The sequence below is a fragment of the Mesoplodon bidens genome, assembly GCF_964165515.1.
Source record: "Mesoplodon bidens genome assembly, chromosome: X".
In the NCBI taxonomy this organism is placed as follows: Eukaryota; Metazoa; Chordata; class Mammalia; order Artiodactyla; family Ziphiidae; genus Mesoplodon; species Mesoplodon bidens.
Genome location: NC_138163.1, coordinates 97,273,503 through 97,293,247, shown reverse-complemented (window position 1 = coordinate 97,293,247; position 19,745 = coordinate 97,273,503). Strand labels below are relative to the sequence as shown.

Below are 19,745 nucleotides of genomic sequence, written 5' to 3'. Positions count from 1 at the left end.
TGAACATTGGGGTGCATGTATCTTTTTTTTCTTTTTTGGCTGCATTGGGTCTTCATTGCTGCACGCAGGCTTTCTCTAGCTGCAGCGAGCGAGGGCTATTCTGAGTCGCTGTGCGCGGGCTTCTCATTGCAGTGGCTTCTCTTGTTGCGGAGCACGGGCTCTAGGCGTGTGGGCTTCAGTAGTTGTGGCGCGTGGGCTCAGTAGTTGCGGCATGCGGGCTCTAGGGCACATGGGCTTCAGTAGTTGTGTCATGCGGGCTCAGTAGTTGTGGCTCACAGGCTCTAGAGCGCAGGCTGAGTAGTTGTGGTGCATGGGCTTAGTTGCTCCATGGCATGTGGGATCTTCCCGGACCAGGGATCGAACCCATGTCCCCTGCATTAGCGGGCGGATTCTTAACCACTGCACCACCAGGGAAGTCCTGTATCTTTTTGAATTAGAGTTTTCTCCAGATATATGCCTAGGAGTGGTATTGCTGAATCATATGGTAACTCTATTTTTAATTTTTAAAGGAACCTCCATACTGTTTTCCATACTGGCTGCACCAATTTACATTCCCACCAACAGTGTTGGAGGGTTCCCTTTTCTCCACACCCTCTCCAGTATATATTATTTGTAGACTTTTTAATCATGGCCATTTTGACTGGTGTGAGGTGATACCTCACTGTAGTTTTGGTTTGCATTTCTCTAATAATTAGCAACATTGAGCATCTTTTCATATGCCTATTGGCCATCTGTATGTCTTCTTTGGAGAAATGTCTATTTAGGTCTTCTGCCCATTTTTTGATCAGTTTTTTTTGTTGTTATTGAGTTGTATGAGCTGTTTGTATATTTTGGAAATTAAGCCTTTGTTGGTTGCATCGAAACCATGCAACTCAGATTGCGACTTGAACCCAGATGGTTGTTTCTGGATGCAAAAAAATAAAGTGATGGTTACAGAAAGTAATGAAAGTTTTGTGGAAAGTGGACTGTGAGAAAAGTGTTTTGTGCATGGTCAGGATTGACTAAGTTTAGAATAAATTTAATTGAGTAAATTAATTTTAAAAGTAAGCTGGTGCAAGACTTGAATGTGGCTTTTCTCTCTTTTAAGAGGACAGGTTTTCTTTTTCTTTTCTTTTTTTAATAAATTTGCTTATTTATTTATTTATTTATTTTTGGCTGTGTTGGGTCTTCACTGCTGTGTGCGAGCTTTCTCTAGTTGTGGCAAGCAAGGGCTGCCCTTGGATGTGGTGCATGGGCTTCTCATTGTGGTGGCTTCTCTTTGTTGTGGAGCACGGGCTCTAGGGATGCAGGCTTCGGTAGCTGTGGCACACAGGCTCAGTAGTTGTGGCTCGTGGGCTCTAGAGCACAGGCTCAGTATTTGGGGTGCACGGGCTTAGTTGCTCCACGGCATGTGGGATCTTCCTGGACCAGGGATCGAACCCGTGTCCCCTGCATTGGCAGGCACATACCACTGCACCACCAGTGAAGTCCCAAGAGGACAGGTTTTCTTAAAATGCTGAACTGCCTTTGATAACAGATATTAAGTTTCTTTACCTTTTAAATGATCTGTTCTGTATTTGTCTTTGAAATCTTTAATTGTCACTTTGATTACAGAATAAGTATTGTTTCACAGTGACCTATGACCTTATTTTACCAAGTGTTTTAAAACTTTTTGACAAACTTCCCAAATATCAAATTTTAATTAAAGTTCTTTTGATTTCCAGCTAATTCTGGGATTCTGTAGAGGGCCCCTGAAGTATCTCAAAGAGAAATATTTAACTAGGGTTATTTGGTATGTTGAGTTAAATGCAATCATTCGTAACTCTGGTTATTGTAACCAAGTTTCTTTACCAATCACACTGTAATCACATGTTTAACCATGCCTTCTAAGTCTTTTGTCATTTATAGTTATTTTTGTACTCTGATGCTGTTACAAAACGGGCTTCGTCATCAAGGAGATTCATAGAAAGGCTATGGAAGCAGTTACAACAGTTCCACATCAAGATGATAACTATGTGAGGATTCCAGCCCATACTGACTTAAAACAAGTAGCTGTCTTCCCCCTGGGGCCCCTAGATCAGGCATCCAGAGATGTTTTTACTCCCTGACAGGTAGGGTCGACACCCCTACTCAGCCTCGAAGCAGTTACAGAAGATGGACCATTGCCCCTCTGCTTCCCATAAGAATATGGGAGTAAAGTCTCTGAGAGGAGAATGAAACAGGAGGGAAGGGGGCAGGGCACAACCTTTAAGAGAATGGTATAGCCCAAGGACACAACATAAACTTATTAGAACCAAATAGGTCCAAGATGGCTTCCACTAGACCTTGAACCTCAGTTTATGCTCATTGTAACACACCAGCAAGCGAAATGACACACCCACAGGTGACATGACAGTTCCAAGGCCGACCATAAAGGTCAAAAAGTGGGCGGTGGCCCTATTTCTGGAAATCCCCACCCCTTCTCCAAAATAGCTGGAATACTCTTCCCACTCATTAGCCTATGAAATTACCCGCCCCTATAAAAACTGGCAACCCCATACCCTGGTGCTGCTCTCGCCTTCTCAGATGGCCCACATTCTGTGGAGTGTGTTTCTCTCTAAATAAATCCACTTCTTACCTACTTTGTCTCTCACTGAATTCTTTCTGTGATGAGACATCAAGAACCTGAGCTTCGTTATGTCCTGAGACCAGGTGTGTGATCTCAGTTAAAAAAACATGGGTTCAAGTCCCAGTCTGGGTTTTGGCTAGGTTTGAGTCCTGGCATGTGGGTTCAAGTCCCAATCTGAGTTGCACAGTTTCAGCATCATTTGCAAATATTTTCTCCCAGTCCCTAGGTTGTGTTTTTGTTTTGTTTATGGTTTCCTTTGCTGTGTAAAAGTGTTTAAGGTTGATTAGGCCTCATTTGTTTATTTTTGATTTTGTTTCTATTGCCTTGGGAGACTGACCTAGGAAAACATTGCTATGATTTATGTCAGAGAATCTTTTGCCTGTGTTCTTCTAGGAGTCTTATGGTGTCATGTCTTATATTTAAGCCCTTAAGCTGTGTTGAGTTCATGTTTGTGTATCATGTGAGGGAGTGTTCTGACTTCACTGATTTACATGCAGCTTAGACAAAGATTTTAAATCACTAGCATAAATATGCTCAAAAAACTAAAGGAAACCATATCTAAAGAACTAAAGGAAAGTATAATAACAATGTCTCACCAAATACAGAATATCAACAAAAAGATAGAAATTAAAAAAAAATTCAGGAGTTAAAATAGTTGAATATGATAAAAGTAAATAAAAAATAATAGAATGTGAAAATAATGTAAAGAAAATAAATATGAAATAACTGAAATGAAAATTCACTAGAGGGGCTCAACAGCAGTTCCCCGTATCCTTTGTCCCACAGGATGATACTGAAACAAAAGGGTCCAGATGGCTGCAACACAAGTGGTGGAACACCCTGTTGCTGCGGAGCTGATTTCATGCTGCAGGTAAGCATTTTTATACCCTGCAGCTGTACCCTGAGGGTGAGACAGAAAGCCTCGTATCTCATCAGAATTTGGGAGGTGATAAGAATCTCTCATGACAGCTTCCCATGAAGATAAAAAAGTGAGTGGGAAATGGCCTTGTAGCAGTTCTTCACAAGCTTCCCATGCTCTCATGTTCTGGGAGGATCACAAGGCTTCTGCCAAGACCTAGATAGATCAGCTGTGGTTAAGCATTACCTACAGGAACTATGAGGATCTATGCAAGGTCAAGGCACCAGCATGAAGCAGTTTCCCTATATTACCAAGATAGACCATTTTCTGGGCCATAAAATTAATCTCAGTAAATGCAAAAGGATTCAGGTTATACAAATTGTTTTCTCTGGCCACAATGGAACTGAATTAGAAATTAATAACAGGAAGATCTCTGGAAAATCTCCAAATATTTGGAAACTAAGTAACACACTTCAAAATAATTCATGGATCAAAGAAGTCAAAATGGAAATTAGAAAACATTTTGAACTGAATGAAAATGAAAACTCAACATATTAGTATTTGTCAATGCCACTAAAGCAGTATTCGGGGGTGAATTTATTGCATTAAATGCCTGCCTATATTAGAAAAGAAGAAAGAACTAAATAAGGAAGGTCTAAAATCTATTATCTCAGCTTCCACCATAAGAAACTAGAGAAAGAAGAGCAAAGTAAACCTAAGGTAAGCAGAAGAAAGGAAATAATAAAGATCAAAGTGGAAATCAATGAAAATAGAAAAACAATGGAGAAAATCAGTGAAACCAAAAGCTGGTTGATTGAGATCAACAAAACTGATAAACATGAAGACCTACAAGAAAAAAAAGAAGGGAGAAGACACAACTTACCAATACCAGAAATGAGAGGTGACATCACTACAGATTCTACAGATACTAAAAAGGTTAAAGGAATATTATAAACAACTTTATGCCAATAAATTCCACAACTTCATTGAAATGTACAAATTCCTTGAAAGACACAAATTACCAGAGCTCACTCAAGAAGACACAGATAGTTGCCAGGGGTTGGGGAGAGGAAAGAATGGGGAGTAATTGTTTAATGGGTACAGAATTTCAATTTTGCAAGATGAAAAGGTCTGGAGATGGATGGTGGTGATGGTTATACAACAGTGTGAATGTACTTAATGCCACTTAACCGTACACTTTAAAATGGTTAAGATGGTTGCAGGGGACACGGGTTTGTGCCCCGGTCCGGGAAGATCCCACATGCCACGGAGCGGCTAGGCCCATGAGCCATGGCCACTGAGCCTATGCGTCTGGAGCCTGTGCTCCGCAACGGGAGAGGCCACAACAGTGACGGGCCCGCGTACCATACACACACAAAAAAATGGTTAAGATGGTAAACTTATGTTATATGTATTTACCACAATTAAAAAAAAGAAATAGAAAACTGAATAGCCTTATATATATTAAATAAATTAATTAACTTTATACTTAAAACCCTTCCTGGGACTTGCCTGGTGGCACAGTGGTTAAGAATCTGCCTGCCAATGCAGGGGACATGGGTTTGAGCCCTGGCCCGGGAAGATCCCACATGCTGTGGAGTAACTAAGCCCGTGTGCCACAACTACTGAGTCTGTACTCTAGAGTCCACGAGCCACAACTACTGAAGCCTGCGTGCCTAGAGCCTGTGTTCTGCAACAACATAAGCCACCACAGTGAGAAGCTTGCGCACCGCAACGAAGAGTAGGCCCCGCTCGCCGCAACTAGAGAAAGCCCATGCAGCAACAAAGACCCAACACAGCCAAAAAATAAATAAATTTATAAAAAACAAAACAAAACAACAACAACGAAAAACTAAAAACCCTTCCTACAAAGAAGACTCCAGGCCCAAATGGTATCACTGGTGAATTCTTTTTTTTTAATTAAAAAAATTTTTCACTGGTGAATTCTACCATGCACTTAAGGAAGAAATAATATCAACTCTACATAAATTCTTGCAAAAATCTGAATACTTCCCAGCCCATTCTATGGGACCAGCATTACTCTGATACCAAAACCAGATAGACATTACAAAAAAAGAAAACTAATATCCCTTATGAATACAGGTACAAAAATTCTAAACATAATTTTAGCAAATTGATTCCAACAATATATTATAAGGATAATACATCATGACCATGTGGAGTGTATCCCTAGAATGCAGGGTTGCTTTAACATTCAAAAAATCAATCATCAGTGCGGTTTCCCTGGTGGCGCAGTGGTTGAGCGTCTGCCTGCTGATGCAGGGGACACGGGTTCGTGCCCCGGTCCGGGAAGATCCCACATGCCACAGAGCGGCTAGGCCCATGAGCAGTGGCTGCTGAGCGTGTGCATCCGGAGCCTGTGCTCCGCAACGGGAGAGGCCACAACAGTGAGAGGCCCGCGTACCGCAAAAAAAAATAATAATAAGAAGAAGAACTGCTTTTTGAAAACAGTTTATTAATAGGATATGGCAAAGACAAAAGGGGTGGTATATCTCTAATTTTCATAAAGATTCTTAAAGCGCTTTTTTTTTTTTTTTTTTTTTTTTTCTTTTTGCGGTATGCGGGCCTCTCACTGTTGTGGCCTCTCCCGTTGCGGAGCACAGGCTCCGGATGCGCAGGCCCAGCGGCCATGGCTCACGGGCCCAGCCGCTCCGCGGCATATGGGATCCTCCCAGACCGGGGCACGAACCCGTATCCCCTGCATCGGCAGGCGGACTCTCAACCACTGCGCCACCAGGGAGGCCCAAAGCACTTTTTAAAAAGAATCAGCTTTATATTTTTAGAGCAGTTTTAGATTCATAGCAAAACTGAGTAGAAAATGCACCCCTGCCCCTACCTCCATGCACATCTTCCCCCACTATTGACATCTCACAGCATGGTGGTACATTTATTACAATCAATGAACCTACATTTATTGACAATAGTACATCATTGTCACCAAAAGTCCCTAGTTTACATTAGGGTTCACGCTTTGTGTTGCACATTCTGTGGGTTTTCACAAACGTATGACACATATCGACCATTAGAGTAGCATACAAAGTAGTTTCATTGCTGTAAAATCCTCTGTGCTCTGCCTGTTCATCCCTCCCTTACTCTCTAACTCCTGGCAACCACTTTTTACTGTCTCCATAGTATTGACCTTTCCAGAATGTCATATTGTTGGAAACGTTCAGTATGTAGCGTTTTCAGATTGATTTCTTTCACTTAGTAATATGCATTTAAGTTTCCTTTCATGGCTATATAGCTCATTTCTTTTTAGCACTGAATGATATTCTATTGTCCGGATGTACCACAGTTCATTTATCCATTCACCTACTGAAGGACGATCGTGGTTACTTCCAAGTTTTGGCACTTATGAATAAAGCTGCTATAAGTATCCATGTGCACGTTTTTTTGTGTGGATATGTTTTCAGCTCCTTTGGGTAGATATCAAGGAGTGTGACTGCTGGATCATATGGTAAGAGTATGTTTAGTTTTTTAAGAAATGGCCAGACGGTCTTGCAGAGTGGCTGTACCATTTTGCATTCCTACCAGTAATGAATGAAAATTCCTGTTGTTCTACATCCTCACCAGTATTTGGTATTGTCAGTGTGTTGGATGTTTGCCATTCTCATAGGCGTGTAGTGGTAGCTCATTGTTGGGTTTTTTTTCATTGTTGTTTTTAATTTGCAATTCCCCAAGGACTTAAAGCACTTTTGAAGACAAGGATGGGATGAGGTTATAAGGAAAATCAGTACTACCAAAAGATTAGTGAGCAATGTTGTGGCATTTAGTCCTCTTTTGAGATGCTGTGGAGAAACAGGATACATTTAGTGCCTCTCCTCTTTAGCTGGTGGTGTCTGTTTTCAGACAATAACTCTTCCAGAGAAGCGGTTAAAGATGGGGGTTGGGTGGGGTGTGGAAGTCAGGTGCTGGGGATTCCTCCGAGGCCTGGGAAGGAAGTTGCTTCCCAAGTTTGAGGCAATGCCTCAAAGTACCCCACTGGCACTGACAGAGAAGTAAGCCTTCCAGGAACTTCCAGCAGCCCCACTGGGCAGCCAGTGGGAGAGTCAGTTCCCGACAGTGGAAATCAGCCAGACTGACCAAAGCACTTGACGGGCAGCTGTATTTAATGTGGCTGTAGGGGTGGGGGTGGCATCAACAGGCAGTCTCTGGCAGTGGCTGCATGGAGACTTATGATTGTCACCTCAGTGAGAACATTGCATGTGGCCCTCAAAGCACCATAGTACCTCTCGGACCTGACCTCCTAGGTCCCCTCTCCCTCATTTACTCCCCTGCAGCCACACTGGCCTCACTATTCCTCAAACACACCAGCAATGGTGCCACCACAGGGCCTTTGCACTTTCTGTTTCCTGACTCAGACCACTCTCCAGATAGCTGCATGAGTCTCCCTCACTTCTTCATATATTTGCTCAAATGTCACCTTTGTAGTTAAGCCTTCCCTGGCCATCCTATGAATACTGCCCACTCTGGATCCCCTTTACCCTGCTGTACTTTCTCCCCGCTCCCCCCCACCCCGCCCCGTGGCTGTTAGCATCTTCTAACATACTGGATAATTTACTTCTTATGCTTATTGCCTCAGCCCCACTGGAATGTCAGCTCCACAAGGGCAAGGATCTTTGTTTTGTTCATGGTGTTTTTTAAATCTTCAGTAGCTAGAATCATGTCTGGCGTAGAATGGAGACTCAATACTTGTTGAATGAATGATTTACCCTTTACTGTATCCCTAGCATGCAGAACAGTATCTGGCATACAGTAGGGGTTCAACAGATGCCTGATGAATGAATTGGAGAAATAGGGGTAACCTGGTGAGGACGTAGCTTTCCAAGTTGTTGGATACTTTCTCTCTCTGCTTGATGCTACAAACATGGAGATTAAGAGGCCCCAGTGCGGGAGTGGAGGGGAGCATCCCCGGGCTGAGGAAGCAACGTCAGAAACGAAGGGCCTACCTGTATATTTCTGCCACCAAGCTCAGCCCCGTGCAGTAGTCCCAATCACCCAAATAATTCACTTCTCTCTCAAAAGGCAGAGAAGCTGCTTCTTGAGTCTGCTGCTACACATTCCTGGTTCAGTGTCTGGACAGTTTTTTTAACAGAGGTTGCACCCTGCCAGGGAAACTTCTGGAGACTTGGCAGAAGAGGCAGATGCTTTTTCACCCACATCTTGCTCAGACCCTGTGACGTGGAAGAAGCCAGTCTGGACAAATTGTACGGGTCACGGTCCCCAGCTTGTGAGTGGTCTGTGGAGAGTTCATGGGCTCACAGAAGCTGTCGTTGCAGTAACCATTGCCTAAGGGGCAACACTGGCAGCAAGCACAGCAGCCGACAAAACTGCACAGACTCAAAGGGTATTTGTACACAATGAACAAGGGGCAGATTGGGAAAGCTTCCTGATACTGTCTACGCTTCCCAGAATGTAAGCAGCCCTGTCCTCAAACTGAGTGATCAGGAGGGATCCTCTCAGGGGAAGCATGTAAAGCCCTGATGATCTGCCCTGGGGGGACCAGGCGCTCTGCCGAGGGCTAGGCTTTCTGGACACAGGGCCGTATTCAAGAACTTCAGGCCCCATTTCCAAAGGCAGGCTCGGGAGAAACATTAACTCCAGGAAATCAGATCTGATGAAAGATCTGTTTTAAGTGTCATGGCGCACAGAGGAGATGGAGGGATTTGTCTGAAACTGCCAGGTTATGCCACGTTGCAGGGCAGACACATGGGACCAGGGCCATTCCCCGAGGAGCTTTCTGTCCTTCTCAAGGGCGTTACCAAGATGGAGTTATTATGATTTGGAGAAAGGAGGCGGCCTTCTCGACTGGGTGAAGCACATAACAGCACAGGAAACTGATTTCTGGGCGTGCCAAATTGCGAACCTCTAGAACTCCCAAACCTTCCCAAGAATTTTTAAAAATATTTATTTATTTATTTTTGGCTCACGCTAGGTCTTTAGTTGCAGCACGTGGGATCTTTTTAAATAAAGTTATTTATTTATTTTAATTTTTGGCCACGTTCTTTGTTGCTGCGTGCGGGCTTTCCTCCAGTTGCAGCGAGCGGGGGCTACTCTTCGTTGCAGTGTGTGGGCTTCTCATTGGGTGGCTTCTCTTGTTGCAGACCACGGGCTCTAGGCGCGCAGGCTTCAGTAGTTGTGGCACGCGGGCTTCAGTAGTTGTGGCACGCGGGCTTCAGTAGTTGTGGCTCACAGGCTCTAGAGCGCGGGCTCAGTAGTTGTGGTGCACGGGCTTAGTTGCTCTGCAGCATGTGGGATCTTCCCGGAGCAGGGCTTGAACCCGTGTCCCCTGCATTGGCAAGCGGATTCTTAACCACTGCACTACCAGGGAAGCCCCATGTGGGATCTTTTAGTTGTGGCATGCGGGCTTCTTAGTTGCAGCACTCATGTGGGATCTAGTTCCCCAACCAGGGATCCAACGCGGGCCCCCTACACTGGGAGCATGGAGTCCTACCCACTGGACCACCAGGGAAGTCCCCTAACCCTTCCCAATATTAAAAATACAACTCAGCCTGGAATTCCAGGGCAGCGTGTGTAATCACGATGACGACTCAAGAACGAGCAACTGGGGGTGGGGGTTTGTTCTCTGGTATCTGCCTTAACAACCCTGTCTGGCTAATCTTGAAAACAGAGTTCTGGAATTAAGCAGGGACGATTAAAAAAAAAAGTAAATCGGTCTGTGTAAGTGTCCCTCATATTGGGGTTACTATATTGGAAGGTTTTCTAATCATCCCTTGCCTTACTGGGCACACTGATCTGGCCAACTCACTGTCTTTCTATACCTGCTCATTTTGGCTCAAAAGGGTAGTCTGCCTCTGCTTGGCAAGGACAGAAGCTCACCTTTATGATCGTGCTTGAGGGGGAAGTGTTTAAATTCTCCACAGCTGTGCCGTGTTCTGAAGCATCAGGAGTTTATACCAGAAGCCTAGATCTAACTCAAATACCATTAGTTACATCAATGACTTAGTGACTGGGGATGATTTAGAAAGACTTGTGCCTGAAGTTCTGACTTCCCCTGATTTTTTTTTTCTTCCCTTGTTGATTTTGTATCTTAGGCCATTAAACAGGAAAAAGGATTCTCTGGAACCCTTTAATGGAAAAAGGATAACCTTTCTGAGAACCCAGTTACCTGGAGCAACCAGAGAAATTCTACTAGAGATAGACAAAACTTTTTCACCTTCAAAGTTTTGGGACTAAAACGTGGGCCCCGAGATTAACTGGCTCCTGTGGAAAGTAGTGCTAACACGTCCCATTGGCGGGGAGAAGCCTCCCTTCCACCTGACTCCTGTCACAGGCTCGAGATATCCTCTGGGCATCTACTCTGGACCAAAAGTCAAAGCAGAGCCTGCTAGATTCTTGCTCAGAAAGTTGTCCAGAGATATGGTGTTCCAGGATCCCTAGTCTCTGCTCGGGGACAGTGTTCATAGCTTCTGGACTCCGATAGTGAGCTCGGGAGCGGATGGATCCTTCCACTTGGTGAGCAGCCCAAGCTGGGCGGTGGGGCTGAAAAAAGGACTGGTTCCCACCTCAATCAGTGCAGCTGCCATCTCCACTCACAGCTCAGCACACCATTTTTTAAAATTATTATTAGTTTCTGCTTTATAACAAAGTGAATCAGTCATACATATACATCTGTTCCCACATCCCTTCCCTCTTGCGTCTCCCTCCCTCCCACCCTCCCTATCCCACCCCTCCAGGCGGTCACAAAGCACCGAGCTGATCTCCCTGTGCTATGCGGCTGCTTCCCACTAGCTATCTACCTTACGTTTGGTAGTGTATATATGTCCATGCCTCTCTTTCACTTTGTCGCAGCTTACCCTTCCCCCTCCCCATATCCTCAAGTCCATTCTCTTTATTCCTGTTTTACCCCTAGGTTCTTCATGACATTTTTTTGTCTTAAATTCCATATATATGTGTTAGCATACGGTATTTGTCTTTCTCTTTGACTTACTTCACTCTGTATGACAGACTCTAGGTCTATCCACCTCATTACAAATAGCTCAGTTTCGTTTCTTCTTAAGGCTGAGTAATATTCCATTGTATATATGTGCCACATCTTCTTTATCCATTCATCCGATGATGGACACTTAGGTTGTTTCCAGCTCCGGGCTATTGTGAATAGAGCTGCAATGAACATTTTGGTACATGACTCTTTTTGAATTATGGTTTTCTCAGGGTATATGCCTAGTAGTGGGATTGCTGGGTCATATGGTAGTTCTATTTGTAGTTTTTTAAGGAACCTCCATACTGTTCTCCATAGTGGCTGTACCAATTCACATTCCCACCAGCAGTGCAAGAGTGTTCCCTTTTCTCCACACCCTCTCCAGCGTTTATTGTTTCTAGATTTTTTGATGATGGCCATTCTGACTGGTGTCAGCACACCATTTATGATCTCTTCGTGTTACAAAGCATTTGAACTGGTTTTTATTATATACTAAGTTCTGGTAAATACTGGGTTTGTTTCTAGCCTCCCTTCTGGTCCATCCTGTCCCAGGGCTGCACTGCAAGTGGAGGGCGGAACCATGAGCCCCCCCACCTTCGTGAAGGCAGGCTTTTCACACTGTATGGGATTGGTAACAACCTGGGGGATGGGAGTGTGTCCACAGGTCAGTCCTCCGAGTCGCTGGGGCCCACATACTGGCAGATGGCATCATAGTGAAGCTCCACCACCCGATTCTCTCTCTGCAGCTGCACAAGAGCCCGGCTCTGCTCTCTGTCCCGGTCCAGCAGATGGCCCACCTAGAGTAGGGACGGGTGGAGTCAGCAAGGCCAACCCAGACTCAGGGACATTCCCTGAGTGCTCCCGCGCCCATTCCCAGGTCTTGGACTCACCGTTCCAGCCCATGGCCCCAGCACCACCATCACCCGGTTGCCCTGGACCTTGGGGACCAGGGTCTCCAGCATGTCTTCCCTCAGGCCTGTGGACAAGGAGAGGGGAGTGAGGCCCGCAGCAAGGGTCAGCCCAGTCAGGGTCCTGTCAGAAGGGCCTTTCCTGTATTCCCTGGTGCCACTCTGTGCCTGTTGACAGATGCGAGGCCCCCACATCCATTTCACAGAGGAGGAAACCTAAGGAGCGGTTCCTGGCAATAGTTGTAATAAAGGGAGCATTTATGTATGATGATGATGGGTGGGGGTGATAACAGACACCATTTACTGTGGGCACGTTGTATGCCCTGCCCTGCACGGGGAGCTTACACACATCCCTACAAGGCACCAGTTATAAGAGGGAGAAATCGTCTATCTCCATGCTAATTTTGCAGAAGAGGAAAGTGGGGCTCAGATATTCACCATCATGGAAGCGTCTAATGATCTGTTAGAGGATGCTGGGCCTTACAAAAAACCTAACTCTGTCCAACCTCCCACCTTTGCCTGGCCCAGGCTCTTGGCCCAAGACAGCCCTCTCAATCAGCCTCCAGGATGATAACGACCCAATGGCCATCCCTCAGACTCACCTTCCAGGACCTGGCCTTCATCTGTCCGACACACACAGGTATCTGGGCTCAGGACATCTTCGATTGTCATCTGGGGAAAGGGCCAGGGGATATGAGAACGTTAGAGAGCTAAGAGGGCCCAGTCCCTGGGGAGGAAGCGGACCCAGGTGCGGGGCTCCCACCTTGGTGTTGTAGTACTGGCCACCCTTGTGCAGCTTGTCCACAAACCGCACACGCAGGTCCCTGTGCAGCCAGTGCTGACTCCTGGGAGCTGCTTTCTCACTCTTGGCAGCAGGCTCATCCTGTCTGTGGAGCGGGGCCAACACCAGGCTTAGTTCTTTATCAGAGGCACATTCTGGTCATCCCACCTTTGCCGATGTCTTAAAACCCACTCATAATGCCATTCCTAGTTCCTTCTAGGCACATGCCTTGCCCTAGAAGCCTTCTCTGACTGCTGGAGCCTCCCCACAGCCCTGTCCCCTACCTCCATCTGAGATGCTCAGGGTCCCACTGGTCTGGATGGTGTTTCCGCTTCCTCGCTGAGTCCTCCTGCTGGACGTGGAGGTCCTGATCCTGAAGGGCCTTCCATGACGAGGTTGTTCCATTCTGTTGCCTTGGGGAAGTTTTGCTCACCTGGCCTGTTCAAGGGGGTGTGGGGAGAACCAGGAAACAACCTCAATGTCTCCCTCTCTTCCCTTCCAGGCCACACCTCAGCCTCAGGCCACCTCCCATCTGCCAAAGTGCCCGTCTCACCATCAAGCCTCTGTCTGGGCTATTAGAATGCTCTCCCCTTCCTTTCAACTGCCTCGGCCTCCTTCAGGAAGCCTTGCTCAACCACCTTAGCCCGTCCTGTCAGTGCTTACTTGAGTCAGCAGCCTAGGGCGGGCTAGGGACTCCTGGAGGGCTGTCCGCTTCCACCGCCTACGTGCCAAATGGATCCATCCTACTGACGTGCCTAGAATGCCTTTCTCCCCATCATGCCCTAGTCCTAGCTACTGTCAGTCCCTAGCAAAAGAGAGGTTCACCACCCCAAAGAGACAAAGACATCCCAAGGGTAGGAACTGGTTTCCACACTCGTTCCTTCTTCCTCAGAAAGAGGCTAAAGACCCAAGGGTACTAGATCAACCTCTCTTCAATCAAACTGAATAAACCACTATGTTCATTCTCACCTCTTAACTCTGACCAGAAGTCACTCTTGCCAGGCAGACCACTGTCCTGCCCTTCTGCAGATTTAACCTCCCACACCAGGAATACTTCCCCAACTCCCCCAGCTAGGTTAAGAGGCTCACTCACTCAGATCCAAGGAGTTCTTGTCAAACTGCTGCTGGGAGACAGGCCGCAGGCAGTACTCACTCACAGTCACCATGCGGCTCCCCACAGCCAGACGGACCATGGCCCGAGCATTGTCAGGGTCGAGGCCTTCCACCTAAAGTGTTGGGGGGAAGAAGTGAGTGGACCTGACCCACGTTCCTAGGACCACGCTGTCCACCCTTACCTCTAATAGGCCCGACCCCTGTGCCTCTCCCAGCAGACTGTGGGGCTTGGGTACACTTTAAGTATGTAATCCTCAGGGACTTGTGCCATATGGCATTCTCTCCCTTTTAGTTGAAAACTGAGGCTCAGAAAGGCCCCAGCAAGTAGCCCTGAGTTACTGAATGCGGCGGGAGGCCAGGCAGTCCTGAAGGACAAGGACTTCCAGCCTTTATACCCCAAACCCAATTCTGCCTCCCTCTGACCCTCATGTCAGTTTTTCCTGCTGCCTGTCTTGGGCTCCAGGCACATCTTGGTTCCTTACCTTCCCATAGAGGCCTCGGTGAGGGCCAGAAAGAACCACCACAGCTCCTCCAGGCACCAGTCCTTGAGGCTGGTCTTCCTTATCCTTCTCTTGCTCCTCATCTGGCCTCAGCAGGTGGTGGGGGCCGTTGGGGGCCAGGGCCTGGACCTCAGTCAGGTTGGCGCCCAGCCCTAGCCCCCTGGGCCTCAGTGAGTTGACACGGGGCTTCACCACTCTGCAGGGAACACAGAATATGGGCTTGTTGGGGGGATGCATTGGTCTTCAGTGCTCCGTTCCCCACCCCTATCCCCAACCACCACCGAAATCCCAACCTATCAATATGTTTGAGAATATCCTTCCCAATCTCATATTAGGGACTATTTCTGACCTGCAGAAATGGCAATTTTATTTGGTTCAACCTAATAACCTACGGTGTATAACATCTATGACACAGTATTTACAGTGGGATATGAGGCAGATCCCAATAACCAAATATATTAATCTTTCTACAGGGGAAACCATGACTATTCACACCAAGCAAGAGAAACAGATTGTAAAAAGCTCAATGTCAATTCAGTTCACATTTGGCAGCCAAATAGTTTATGAAAAAATAAATGTTTGGTTTTCAGAATTCTTTACGAGCTTGGAACTGTGGAGAACAGATTGTAATCTGTATGATCATGATAATAGGAAGTGTTTAGCCTATGCTTATCTGGGGCCAGGGCCTACTGTAAGTGCTTTATGTGTATCATTTCACTTAACTCTCACAACAGCCCTGGGAAGTCAGTACTGTTATTATCTCCATTTTTCAGATGAGGAAGCTGATGCCCAGAGAGGCAATCTTTACATAATAGGATCTCTTAATGGAGTTTCAAAGGGCAAATAGGAGGCTTAAAGAGTAGTGGAAGGGGCTACTGAAATACATAGGGTGGTAATGTACCCTTCTCCCTGCCTGGATGGTTCTAGGTGGGCGGTAACCATGGGGGTCTGTTCCCTGGCCCGTCTGCTGTCCCCCACCCCTACCCTAGAAACTCACTGATTGAAGGTACGGCCGATGCCCTCGCCAGGTTTCCAGCCCATGCCCCGCAGCATGGCCAGCCCATAGGCCTCTACAGGGACTGCCTCATAATCAGCCTCCTCTGGCACCTATGGGTTTAGGCAGAAGAAGGACGGTCAGGCTTGGCTTACAGTGGGCCCTCTGAAGTGTACTTGCTATCACCCACTGGGTGACCCTCGAGACTTCTTTTCCAGTCAGCTCAAGGGTGAATTTTTATTTCCTCTTGCCATCCCTCCTTTATTCCTCCATGTTCAGTCCTTGGACAAATCTTTATAAAGCACCTATTCTGTGCCAGCTATTGTTCTGGGTGCTGGGGATAAAACAGTGAACAAAACAGACAAAAACTCCTGCCCTTTGTGTGGCTTACATTCTAGTTGTGGAGACAGAATAAATAAAATTCATAAAACATGATAGGCCAGGTAGTGATAAGTCATATGAAGAAAAATAAAGCAGGTTAAGGGGATGCACAGGGCTGAAGAAAGGAGTGTCAGTGAGTTGATATTTGAGCAGAGACCAGAAGGAGAGACAGAGGGAACCCTGAAGATAAGAGTCCTCCAGAGAGAAAAGTAAGAGCAAAGGCCCTGAGGCAGGACAAGATCTGCTATGTGTGGAGAGCACTGTGAAAGTCAATCTGACTGAAACAGATGTGGAGGCAAAGAGGGGTGGTAAGGGATTAATCAGGAGAGCTGGGCAGGAGCCACGATAGGGTGGCAGCCACAAGGGGACCAGTGAGGAAGTTACTGCAATAGTCCAGATGAGAAATGCTGGTGGCTCAGACCAGAGAAGTGGTAGTGGTGATGGTGAGAAGTGGTCAGATTCTGGATGTATTTTGAAGAGGAAGGATGGATGGAACTGTGATCAACTGAGATGCGGAAGGCTCTGAGAGGAGGGAAAATTAGAGAAAGGAGGCCCAAGCTGGAACAGGATGGAGAGTGAAGTGAAGGTCTTTTTAAGATGAAAGATACCAGAGGATGTCTGAAGGCTGATGAGAACAGTTCAGTCGAAAGAGTCTCTCTGCTTTGGGGCTATAGGAGAACTAGGACCCAAACAAGCATTGCCAAAAAATTGTGAATGAAGAGGTGAAAAGTAGGATCCATGGGTAAGAAAGACAGACTTGGTTACTTCTGTGGACACACCCCTCACCTCTCCTGTTATCATCTCCCATCATCACTCCCTCAATTCTTTATATTCGCTCTAGACACACCACAGATTGTCACGGATGGACACACACCACACCGATTTTCTGCCACCATGCCATTGTCTGGGTGGTTGCTGCCATCAGGAGCACTCACCCTCCTCTTCCCTCTCACTAAACCCTACTTGTCTTCCCGGCCTCACTCCTACCACTCTGATCTGAGTCACCATCACCTCTAGCCTGGACTGCTGCTCTCCTTGCCTCCACCTCTGCTTACTAGTCTGTTCTGCTCGTAGCAGCCAGAGAGAGCCTGTCAAATCATAAGTCTTGTCCCTTCTCTGCTCAGAGCCCTCCCATGGCTCTCATCCCACTCAGAGTAAAAGCCAAAGTCCTCACCACGGCCCACTCCTGACCTCACCTACTACCCTTCCCTGTCACTCATTCCACTCCAGCTACGTTGGACTCCTTGATGTTCCTCAAACACTCCAGGCAGAGTCTACCCTCAGGATCTTTACAGTTCCTGTTCCCTTTGCTCATCTCCTTCAGATAATCCCAGAATCCAAGTATCTTTTCACACTTCAATATCTGGATTCATTTGTTAATGCTTCCAAAAAGGATGGAAGGAGGCAGGGCAAGGCAGCAGGCCTTTAGTACACACACAGATTTTGCCTGCTTTGTGCAGGGACGCAAGTCCTGGCAGACAGGGCAGTGAGAGACTGGGGAAGGAGGGAGGCCAGGGGCCAGCTCACTGTCTCAGCCCGGGGTTCGCTGTCTGCCCCTTCCCCGTTGGGGGTGCATCCTTTCTGGATCATGGGGATAGCGAGCGTGGGGTCGACACCCGCATTCTCTCTCTCCTCCAGAGACTTCGTGGATTCTAAAGAAGAATGGGAGGGAGCAATGAGGTTCCACCCTATCCTTCCATTTTGCTCCCCTTCTTCCTTCACTAGGGCAAGGCAAAGGAGGGATCACTCACCCTCAATGAGCTCCTTCACAGCCTGGGACAGCATCCCATCCACCAAGACCTCAGTATGTGTGGATGGCCCAGGGGCCTGGGTCGGTGGCTGCCTGAGAGGGCCGCTCTGGATCAAAGGGATGACAAGTTCCTTGGGGGCTTCTGAGGGCTGCACACTGATGTGGACACAGAGGAGTGAAGTTGGGAGAGTAGCACAATCAGTGAGTTCTGAGCCACAACCCTTCATTCAGAAGGAACACAAGAGCCAAACACACCCCCAGCCCCATTGACTACACCCTCCCTTCTCCTGTCTGGCTCTCCTGTTATATCTCTGGTGGTGCTTTCTTTGGATTCTCTCCCCCACCCCCAACTCTTAAATGTCAGTGCCTTCGAGGAATCAGTCCTCAGTTCTGGACCCTCTGTTCATCCCAAGACCCACTTCCGTGGTTTCCACTATGACCTAAAAATCACCATCTTCAGCCCAGACTCTCTCCCCAGCTCCAGGCTCCACACCAGCCTCCTGGATTGTTGATTCTCTTCTGGAAGTCCCTCCCTCAGACTGTCCTTTCCAAATTAAGCTGACGATCACCTCCCCCAACCTGAATCTGCCACTCCATCCTGCTCCCCGTATGGGAGAAGCCCCAACGCTTCAGCTGGGACACTAGGAGTCCTGTCATTCTCCCCTCTTGCCTTCTTTCTGAACGCACGCTCCTCAGGGTCCCCAAGTCCTAAAGACACTCCCTCTCAGGAATACATCCTCTCCTCTCAATCCCCTCGGCCAACAGGTCCAATTTCCCCACCCCCGCTACTAACTCCCGCCTTCTGACCTCCACGGATTTTCTCCGGCTGGGCTTCACACTTCCCAGGCCACTGTCACCAAGAAAATCAATTCAAGATTCCACCCTCCCGCAGGCACCCACCGCACCGCTTTCCAAGGGATGAAACACCCAGCGCTTTACCTCTGCAGCTCCCTCCGTTTCTCGGTCTTCAAGAAATCCTTCTCCGGAGCCGCGTCTCCCGTCAGCCATCTCCGGGCGGACGTGCGACTGAAGCTGAATGAAATTGGGGCACTGGAGGCTCCCGCAGGCCTCAAAACACCATCTTTGGCGTCCGCCATCTTCCCCTCTTCCCAAGCCGGCGCGCTGCTTGCTGGGAAGTTTAGTTTGCGCTTGCTTTGCTGGGGCTTGACCACCAGCGCTACAACTACCTTTCCCAGGAAACACTGCGGCACCGCCAGGCGAAGGCGGATAGGGGCAGTAGGAAGTAACTGCCGCTCTTTTTACTTCACAGGAGCGCGTGGCGCCAAGCGTACAGGGAAATGTAGTTCTTGGGGAAGGTAGGCGTGGTAGAAGGTGGCTTCCTTCTTGCTAAGTCGTCACTTCTTCGTGTAGGCGTTTATTGGTCGCCTACTGTGTGCACGTTACTGTGCCCTACTGGTGTGGGAAATGTAGGTAAAATAAATCATTAAGAAAAAAAGACCTGGGCTTCCCTGGTGGCGCAGTCCGCCTGCTAACGCAAGAGACACAGGTTCGAGCCCTGGTCCGGGAAGATTCCACATGCTGCGGAGCAACTAAGCCTGTGCGCCACAGCTACTGAGCCTGCGCTCTAGAGCCCGTGAGACACAACTACTGAGCCCGCTCACCTAGAGCCCTCACCTAGAGCCCATGCTCCCAACAAGAGAAGCCACCGTAATGAGAAGCACGCACACTGCAACGAAGAGTAGCCCCACTGGCCGCAACTAGAGAAAGCCCGTGCACAGCAACGAAGATCCAACACAGCCAAAAAAAAAAAAAGTTATATAGAGATTTTAGACTGTGCTGGGTCGGTGCCCCTAATGCCGACATTGTTCAAGGGTCAACTGTATTAATAAAATAGTCTGGCCTCCTCTCTAGAGGCTCCAAGTCTAGTGGGGAACAATGACACTCAAAA

General features: G+C 47.5%; 1 protein-coding gene across 1 annotated transcript; it reads right to left on the bottom strand.

The window, feature by feature from the left end:
• Window positions 1-11,876: 11,876 nt before the first annotated feature.
• GPKOW (G-patch domain and KOW motifs) lies at window positions 11,877-19,345 on the bottom strand. The gene is made up of 11 exons (XM_081221622.1): window positions 18,776-19,345; window positions 17,838-17,992; window positions 17,614-17,738; window positions 15,709-15,818; window positions 14,694-14,907; window positions 14,192-14,324; window positions 13,383-13,536; window positions 13,081-13,204; window positions 12,920-12,989; window positions 12,300-12,385; window positions 11,877-12,206 (listed from the first exon to the last, which is right to left on the bottom strand). The coding sequence occupies exons 1-11, from the start codon at window positions 18,931-18,933 to the stop codon at window positions 12,075-12,077; spliced, it is 1,461 nt and encodes a 486-aa protein (XP_081077748.1). The 5' UTR covers window positions 18,934-19,345; the 3' UTR covers window positions 11,877-12,074.
• Window positions 19,346-19,745: the final 400 nt, after the last annotated feature.